Raw genomic sequence first — 9,554 nt, forward strand, 5'->3', positions numbered from 1 at the left:
CCGGCAAGGGGCAGCAGGAGCCTGTCCCCGAGGCTGAAGGCTTTCAGCCCCCGCTCTCCTCCCTCCCAGCAGCCACCCAGTGCACGTGAAGGAAGAACCAGCCGAGGCCGAGGACGACAGCAGGCCCGTCTCGCTCCTGGCCACCACCAACCAGAATGTGACGATCGCCGACGACAGGGACCTGGAGGAGGAGCTGCCGGTGGAAGACTTGTCCTAAGGACCCCTTCCTCCCGCCCGAGGGGCGAGCACGTCCCACCCTGTCCCTCCTGGAGACACAAAGCCACGGCTCCCACCTCCCCAAGGTGACCTCCGGCGCCGACCCGTTTCTTCAAGGCACTTCCACAAAGCAAAAGGGTTTCCAAAAGGGTTTCCTCGGGGCAAGCTGTCGCTGCCGGCGCGTCCCTCCCGCTCCCCGCTGCCCCGGCGGCTGACAGGTCCCCGGCGCGGGGGACGTGCAGCGAAAACGAGAAACAAAGACCCCAGAGGTGAACTTTGTCTCCCTTCCTCCCTTGGTTAGTAACTGGCGAACGAGGATGGTAGGTTGTTTCTGTCCGAAATTGTCCCTCCTTCCCTCCCCGCGGTCCGAGGAAGGCTCCTCCGTCCCCTGGCCGCGTGGCGGGGGCCGACACGACGCAGCTCCAGGACGTCCCCTGCGCACCCCGTGTGCCACCCTCTGCCATCAAGCACCCCGAGGAGGCCGGAGCCCGCTCTCGAGCCTCCTTCCCCGGCGGGTTTTGCACTAGGAGGACCCGTGGACCCTCCCCCTCCAGCCAGCTTTGGGGGAAGAATCCGCAGAAACGGGGCCGAGCCCCCTGCCGCAGCTTTACGCCGCCGTCCTGCGCCTTGCGTTGGGGAAGGCCGAGGAGCAGCGTCGGTGGGACCCTGCGTGTGCCACCTGGCTCGTGCCACCCCGTGGTCACCACCGCCAGGCCACCAACCCCTGCGTGCCATCCTCCCCGAGCCCTCCGGTCCCCAGCACCACTGGGGGCCCGTGGCATCCCGATGACGATGACCGCCCCCGGCCGGGCAGCAAGGACAAAACTCCGGCTCCTCCTCGGTGCTGGGTGCAGCGGGCAGCTCGCCCAGCCCAAACCACGCTGCGAAAGGCTGAGATGGTCTCCAGAGCGAGTTCGGCTTCAGGGAATGGCTCCCGCACCCTCCTTGCGCCCGGTGCCTCCTCGGAAGCCGTGCCGGGTTCTCCGGGGGGGGCTGTGGTCCTGCAGGACCCCCACGGAGGAGGCTGGCGTGCAGAATCCAGCTGGGAAACCCCAGTCGGGGCTCGGGCCGGGTGCCCAAGGGTCCTGGTGCCCCAAGGGTCCTGGGGCGATGCGCACCGTGGGTGAGATGGGTGCTCAGCGCCGTGCCCGCAGGAGCCCGGGCTCTCCCCGTTCCTTCATTTCGCCCCTTTCCGTTCTCCTTTTGTGCGTGTCGAGCGTCTGCGTCCCGGTGGGAAGATACCAAAAGATGTCCAGAGCCAGAAGGGCCGTAGTTCAGGTGACCAGATGGTGTTGATGCCAAAAAGAAATGTTAATAATAACGAGAACGACACAACCAAACACCCCTCTTCTCCCTGCTCTTTCTTTCTCTGGTGGCGATGGGGGTACCCGGGGCCGGGCTGTGCCCCCCCCCAGGGCCCCGTGCTGGCCTTGGGGACCAGCACCCCCCCTCTCCGCCCGGGGGGTGCTCGGCCGGGCTGCGGGCTGTGTTTTGGAGAGGGACGTGACTGTCGGTGCCACCTGGCTCCAGTATTTCTGTAGGGTCAGACTGTTTTCCTCTGCTGTGGGGCATAAAAGTGCACGGCAGCAAGCAGGGGGTGGGAGCTGGAGCCCCCAGAGCGGTCCTGGTCCCCCCCCCCCCCCAGGTCTTTTTGCCCGCTCTCTGCCTGCAAACCTCAGAGCAAGCAGAGCCGGGGCTGCGCGGGGCATCCCGGTAGCGTGGTGTGGGGACGCGCTCTGGCACTGGGGGGCCAGGTCCTTGCCCCCCTGCAGGTTCTGGGGGGGGGGAGCCTGGTGCCCCAGGAGCTGCGGTTTGGGTTGGAAATGGGGCACGCAGCTGTGGGTGCTGGGCAGGGGGCCCTCGGCACAGCAGCAGGAGGGAGGGCCAGGACCAGCAAGGAGGGGGGGGAGCGCTTGTTTGCCCCCCCCGCATCACCTCCGTGATGTTCCCAAGGTGCTAAGTGACCCTGCAGCGTGCGCCCCTGGGGTGCACCCCTAATTGGGATCACCCCGACCTCTCCTCTCTGCCCACTGCAGCCTCAGCACCGGGCGGCTGCAGAGATGGGGGGGTTCCCCCGTGACCCCCCACACACCACCCAGGGGATGCCGAGACCCAGGGGCTCACCCCGCTGGGGACCGCTACGGGGGGTCCCCAGCATCCCCCTCCACTGCTTCCTTTGCCCGGCACCAAATCCCTTAAAAAATGAGACGAAACAAACAAAAAAGCTGCAAAACCTCTCCGCAGCTCGCCGTGGCGCGCCGGCCTTCGCTAGGTGTCTCCACTCTCCCCCTGTTTCTCCCTGCGCCAGCAGCCCCGCTCGCTCCATCGCCGCTGCCAAAATCGCAGGCGCACAACCCAAATTTCAGCCTCCCTGCTCGCCGACCCCGGTCCCCACCAGAGAGGGGCCAAGCCTGGGGGTGTTTTCCTCGCTCCCTTTTTTTCTTTTCTCGCTCTTTTTTTTTTTTTTTCCCAGCTTTTGGATTTTTAAGTTATTGTTTTAGCTGAGTTTACAGCCACCGCGTTGCTGCCCTGCCCCGCGGGAGCACGGAGGGGTGGGTGGGCGCCTCTGTGGCATTTTGTGCCCCCAGCCCACCCCCTCCCAGACCCTCACCCATCGCAGCTCTGACGGCCCCGAGTGTTTCACCCCCGGCGGGACTCCCTGCATCGATCCGGACCGTTATCCTCCCATCTCAGGGGGGTTTTTTTTTTTGCTTTATCCATAGAAATGCTGGGGGTCCTTCCCCCTCTCCCACCCCTCCATCCCCTTTGCTGGACTTTTCGGCGTTGCTGCTGTAGGGGATGCGGGGAGCAGCGGGGTCCTGGTCCCAGCCCTATGGGGCCGGGGGCACCCAGCCCTGCCGTGGGGGTGCCAGGCAGGACGGGGGTGCCCAAACACAGGGTCCCCCCCCCCAGCCACCCCCGGAGCCATTTTGCTGGTGGCTCCTGCCCGGCATCCATCCAGCTGCAGGCTTTGCATGGGTTCAAAGCGCCCCTCCCCGTTTAGGCTGGGTGTTTCGGTAGCTGCCCCAAATTCTTTTTCTTTTACCAAGCTCCTTCCCCTCTTTGGATTTAATTTGTTAGCAGCTCTGCAACCCCATTTTCTTGCATAAGGCTGGGCAAACCCAAGCGCGGTCCACGCATGAAGCGCGCCCGGCACTGGCGAGCCCTCCAGCACCCGCCACGGTTCCCGCCCGGGCTGTGGATTTTATTTTTTTACCTTTTCCAGCGGTACAGACCCCAAAATTCCCCCTCAGAGCCAGGGCGAGCCGCCTGCCTGCGGGCTCCACGCCGGCACCCCCGGACCCCTCCGCGCCGTTTAGGTTGTTAGCCGCGGTCCCGGCTCACGAGAGCACTATATATATATATTATATATATATGAAAGTAAATATATAAATATAAAGGAGTTCTGTTTTTAGGGTTTTGGTTTTTGTTTTTTGTTTTTTTTTAAAACATGCACAGATTTGGAAAGTCACGTGGCTCCAAGTCATGCCTCTTCCCTGGCCGAAATGGGAATCGCGGTCGGGGATTTGAGGCGAAACGCGCCCGCTTGGATACTCAGGGGTGAATTGGTTTCGTTCCCGTGCCCCCCCCCCCCCCCCCCGGCCGCTCCTGCAGGGTCACGTCCACGCAAAGGTACAGAGCCCCCGGCCCCCCCCCCTGCCCGCCCCCGCCGCCTTTAGGCGCGTGTTTTATTTTTGCCGGTTTGAATTTGTACCAAATTCTGCTCGTCTTACCTCAAACACGCGCCTGGCGCACGGGGAGGGGAGAGAAGGAAGGATCAAGGACCAAACGCAACGTGTGGCAGAGTTGTACGTCTGTATATACTGAGATATATATATACTGGGTTGAAACCTTACGACCGCGGACTGTTCGCTTTTTATTTGGGATTTTTTTTTGTTCCGTTTGCTGCCGCTTTCCCTCGCGGGGCGTTGCTGAGCGGGGCGGTGTGGGCACTTCTCTGTAAGTAAAGGCGTTTTGCTGGCATCTCTCACTGGTGTCCTGAAGGAATCACTCCGTTTTCTGTCGGCCTTTTTTTTTTTTTTTTTTAATTTTATTTTAATGATTTATTTTTATTTTATTTTCTTTTGCAGGATAGCTAGAATTGGTAGAGCCGGGGCGGGGAAGGGAGCCCAGGGCAGGGGCCGGGGTGCTGCCGGGAGGGGAGCCCCAACTGCATTAAACCAAAGGGTTTCTTTGCTTTGTTTACATGACCGTCCCGCGCCACCGCCTAGGAGAAAAAGCCCTAAATCTAGGTTTTTGTCCTGGAAAAGTTGTGCGTGGTGGGGAACGGGGCCAGAACCGGGGGTTTGGGGACCCCCCGAGCCCCAGCGCCGGGCTGCAAAACCCCTTCACGGGCACGGGGCCGCGCTTGGTGCAGCCCAGGAGGGGCGAGGGGACGCGGGGAGGGGGGGTCCCGGCGCTGCCCCCACCCCGTTGGGCTGGGAAGCACCGTGCCCGCCGCCTCCTTTTCCTTTTTCTCCCCCATTTTTTTTTTTGCCCCCGTCCTCCTCCTCGGCGCCGGGTGGGACGGCGACCCCGCGGAGGGGGCCGGGGACGCCGAGGGCTGGGGCCGGAGGGGAGGCGGAGGGGGGGGGACGTGTATAAAGCCCCCTTCCCCTCCCGCCGCCGCCTCCCTCGTGCTGTATAAAGGAAATAGCATTGCTGTGTATTTGTACTCCGAACTTCCGTGTGTCTGCTTTGGCAGACGGTAAACCCTTGTACAGTAGGTCTAGCTGCATGTAATCTGTATGGACAACGGCATTATAAAATGCAATAAAAGAAATTACCTATCACGCTGCGGTGCTGCCTGCCTTTGTCACAGTCATTGGGAAATTTGGCGTTTTTCATCCCCGTGGGCTCCTCCGCAGCGAGGGAAGGAGCAAGGGAAGGGGATCGGCTTGCTCTGGTCTTTGCTGCCTGGCTTCGGGGCTGCAGCAGCCCTCGGATTTTTATGTTATTGTTTTAATCCCCCCTGTCTGTGGGTGCAGTCATCGTGAGCTGCTGAAAACGGAGGAATTTGTGGTTCCCAGCCCAAGCTGGCTCGGGAAGTCTCTGCAGGTTCAAGCCGATGGGATGGGATGGGGATGGGATGGGGATGGGATGGGATGGGATGGGATGGGACGGGACGGGACGGGACGGGACGGGACGGGACGGGATGGGGATGGGATGGGATGGGATGGGATGGGATGGGATGGGATGGGATGGGATGGGATGGGATGGGATGGGATGGGGATGGGATGGGATGGGATGAAGCAGCAGTGGCCCCAGGGAAGGCACAGCTCAGACAGGAGTGGTGTCCCTCCTCTTCCTCACCCCATGCACCAACCAGCCCCTGCTCCATCCTGCTGGTACGGGAAGGGTTTTTCCAAAGGCTGGGAAGGAGGCGAGTGGTTGGATGGTTGCTGGAGTTACCCTGCAACAGGAAATCTGCCAGTACCAAAACCCAACAAAAAACCAATAATTAAGAAGTTAACAACTGGTAAGTAAGGGCTGTTGCCTCTGCCCTTAGGAAATTTTCTCCTACCCTTGTTTTTCTTAAAGACCAGTTCTGCACCGAAGCACCTCCACCAGCACGTTTAGTAGCTGCACGTGCTTGGTTTTTGGAGGCTTTTTGAACTCGGCAGCAGCAGCGGGCACCCACCACCCACCCACCCCACAGCCCCCAACATTCCCCCATGCTGGGGGCACCCGGGACCGACCAGGGGGGGACACGGAGCCGGGTTTGTCCCGACACCGAGCAAGGAGCTGCTCTCACACCTCGGCACCCGCGGCTGGAGGAGCAGAGGCTGTTTTTTTTTTTTTTGAAAGCTTTCGGCACGCATCTCCGAAACGAGGGCCAGATGTGCAGCCTCGGGATCTGCCCTTTCCAAAACGGAGCGGCAGCGGGGAGATTTTGGCACCGCCACCGGGGAATCGACTTCACAGGGAACCCAGGCTTTGCCACCAGGAGCTTTAGGCCGCTGTATTTTTTTTTTTTCTCTCTGAATCTCCTTGCTCCTTGCTGCAGCACCAGGGGGGACAGGGATGGGGCTGGGAGCAGGTTTTGGCCACCGCTGTGGCCCCCGGCCGGCTCGCAGCCCCCCGCTCCGCAGCGCAGTGAGATGGCTCGCTCCCATCTGCGTCTAGACCCTGCCAATATTAATAGACTGCTATATCCCCTTTCCCTCCGCTGCTCCGTCTCGGCCAAACTTCCTTAATCTTTTTTCCAGTGGCCCTCTTCCAGGGCTCTTTGAACCACAGCCAGCTTGCCGGTGTCTTCCTGGGGCGCGCTGAACGTGCCTGTGCCAACAGGACCCCCGCCCCCCCCGGCCCCGAGCCAGCACCCATGGGTGCAGGAGCCACACAGAGACCCCGACCCCATCCTCAACTCCCACGGCGCATGGGGCTCGGCACGGGCTGCGGATCGCTGGGGGGAGCATGTGGCTTTGATTGATTTAACACTTGGAGAAAGAGCTCCTAGCTTTTCAAGCAGAAAGTTTTTTTCCCCCCCTTTTTTTTTTCTTGTTTTGTGCGTGTTGTTTTGTTTTCCTTTGCTAGGAACATGAAAGCTGGCTCGGTTTGATTGCTAAACCAGTGTATGGCTGGGGGAAGAGACTGGGAGCAGCCACCCCAGTCCGAAGCGACCCCCTTTGCTCTGCTTCAGGGTCTGGAGCAACCCCGAGCACGCGGCGGCAGGAGGCACCCAGCCCGCTCCTCCTCGCGGCTCTCCCCTCCTGGGTGCTGCTGCGCCCGTCCCCACGAGGGCAGCGCCCTCCTCTCCTGCTCTGCCCTAAATCTGGGGGAGTTTTGCCCAGCCCTGCAGCACGAAGTGGGGTTTGCTGCTGGGAGCTGAGCCCCGTTTCGGGATGTGCTGTAGGTAAGTGGCTGCCTCGGAGCAGGCGCGGGTGTCCCTGAACCTGCACCACGCGCCCGTCGCCACCCCGCAGTTACTCTACTGCATCCCTGCCACCGTTAAATTAAAAGGCTGCCACCGGTAATAAATGAGTTTGGATACGCACAGCTGGGCCAGATTTCAAATAGTTAAAAAGAAAAAAAAAAAAAAAAAAAAAAAGCTTTTGGATGTTTTGTTGTGTTTTCTTAAATCAGCATTAAGGAATTGCAACGACTGTGGTCAGGAAGGGATGCGGCCAAAGGAGCGGCGAGCGGCTTTGCGCCGTGCTTTCGTCTCTTTTGCACTGGTTTTGCTTCTCCGGTCTGTGCACGCCCCTGGACTTTTACACCCCAGACAGGGCACAAACGAGTTACTGTAAGAGCAAACCACGGACATGCTCTGACTGCGCGCCGCTGATTTATTTTCCTCTTGCCACTCAGACAGCAACTTATTCCCTGTGGAGAGACGGAGAGCGTGGCCAATTCAGTACCAGTGTCACGGCGTGTCCGGGGCTAAGAGCCCTTCGCAGCGGGGAGTGTGGGGGGAGCACGGGGGGGGGGGGGTCCAAGGGGCAAAGGGGGCTCAGCTCCGGTGCTGCTGTGTGCCAGGATGGGTGCAAGGCACACCCCGGACTCGGTGTCACCGTCACCCAGCCTTGGTGGCAGTTTCGGAACAACCTGAGGATTTCAGCCTGAGGTTCGGGACTGCTGCTGCTGAAATAAAAAGTGATGGGAAGAGTAACTGGGGCTTTAGCAGCCGGGAAGAAGACGACCTGTAAGCGGCGGAGCACGCCGGCTGGCTGGCTGTGAGCGCCTGCTTTTGCCACGCCGCCCTCTCCGAGCGCCTCGCTTCTTACAGGGCCAGGCAGAAAACCCACAAACCTCACCGGGGGCCTGCGCACCGGGACGGGGAGGGAGAACAAAGGGGGGCTTGTTGGGGAGCAGGAGCAAGTCTGGCCACCCGTGGGACCCCCGGGGCTGCTCAAATCCCGGGCAGCCCAAGCAGCTGAGCCCCTGCCCCAGTGAGCCCCTTGCCACGGTCCCCTGAGGTCCCCAAAGGGGTGGCAGCAGTGGGGTCGCTCCAAGACGTGCAGCACGGTGCTGCCCGCCCCGGACCCTCGCGTGCCGCTGCGTCCCTGCCAGCAACAGGGACTGCACACAAAGCCCCCGGGGCCGGAGCGCGGCGCGGAGGGGAGGGGGAAGTCTTTAATTTTTCCATCTTCAAAAGACGAACGTTCGTGGGGCCCTTCTTCCTTTTTTTATTTATTTATTTTTTTAAATGTCCATTTCCTTTTTTTTTTTTTTTTTTTATTATTTACAGAAATAGCTCGTGACTCATCAAAAATCTTTCAGCAGAAAATATAAAACAGTGGGGTCATTCACTGCGGACCCAGCGGAGCGAGCTCCCCTCCTCCCCTTCCCGCCCGCTTTTGGGAAGGTTATTTTGTCGAGAGATTTTTTGTGCGCGCCCAGCCGCGGGTAATTCTGCTCGGCAGATCGGGGGGTTATGGCCTGGGCCCTAAGCAAACACGGCTCGGGCTGCACAGCCCGGCTCTGTGCTGCGACGCAGCCGAAATCTACGGCCCCATTCACGGCAGGTTGACCGCACGGCGCGGCTCAGGGGGTGTTGGGTTGGGGTTTTGTTGTCGTTTTCGGATGGCACGCATTTTTCTCTTATTTATTTGTTTTTCTTTCGAAACAGCACAGGGCCCGCTGCGGGACAGCCGCCCGCGGGTGTTGCAAAACCTTCCCCCGGTGAGCTGCGAAGTCGAGGCTTAGCGTTAAATCCTGGCTGAGTCAGAAAGGTCGGGGGGGGGCTTTTCAGCTGCCTGAAATCTCCTCTCCCCTTCCCCTGGCTCGGTTTTGGAGGGGGCAGAAGCTGGGGCGCAGACCCCGCAGCCGGGAGCGCTGGGGAGGATTTATTTTGGCCGCGGCCGCCCCGTGCGAGCCCGGCGCAGTGGCTGCTGCCAGATGTTTGTGAATGTGGGTCAGTGAAGTCCCACACCTACATAACCGGCCTTGTTTTCCAAAATCCAGCCAGCTCCTCGGGGCGCAGCAGTCCCGGGTGGATTTTCCCTGCAGGATTTGGCTTTTCTACAGCGCGGCGCCTGCAAACCTTCCCCTACCCACCCAGGTGCCCTGCCAACAACCACTTGGGGGACGTTTGCTTTAGAGGGGACAACGCTTCGAGCAAAAAATGCTTGTTTTTACGGGGAAAAAAACCACTCCTGTCGGCTCGCTGAGTGCTTGGCACCACGGAGTAAATGTTAACCCCGGAGAGAGAACAGGCTGGACTCGTTTGCACGCCTCCCTGCTCACCTGCATCCGCTGGGACGAGGACGGCCCCGTGCCTCTCCCCAGGGCTTTGCAGCACAGGGACGGGCCCGTGGGGTACACGGCCCTGCCCGCGGCGAGGGAGGGATTTTGGGGCCGGTTTTGTCACCGTTGGGCAACTGCGGTGCAGAGTG

At 60.6% G+C, this 9,554-nt stretch overlaps 1 protein-coding gene across 10 annotated transcripts in view; it reads left to right on the plus strand.

Annotated features, from left to right (window-relative positions):
* FOXP4 (forkhead box P4) overlaps positions 1 to 5,009 on the plus strand; it is a 62,919-nt gene extending 57,910 nt beyond the window's left edge. For 7 of the 10 annotated variants that reach the window (XM_066982880.1, XM_066982886.1, XM_066982887.1 and 4 more), the window contains one exon: positions 70 to 5,009. In XM_066982880.1, the coding sequence (XP_066838981.1) occupies positions 70 to 217 (148 nt within the window). In that variant the 3' untranslated portion in view covers positions 218 to 5,009. The remainder of the gene's footprint in view (positions 1 to 69) is intronic. The other 3 variants (XM_066982888.1, XM_066982883.1, XM_066982885.1) reach the window with 1 other exon arrangement.
* Positions 5,010 to 9,554: the final 4,545 nt, after the last annotated feature.

Source organism: Anser cygnoides, chromosome 25 (assembly GCF_040182565.1).
Source record: "Anser cygnoides isolate HZ-2024a breed goose chromosome 25, Taihu_goose_T2T_genome, whole genome shotgun sequence".
NCBI classification, from domain to species: domain Eukaryota; kingdom Metazoa; phylum Chordata; class Aves; order Anseriformes; family Anatidae; genus Anser; species Anser cygnoides.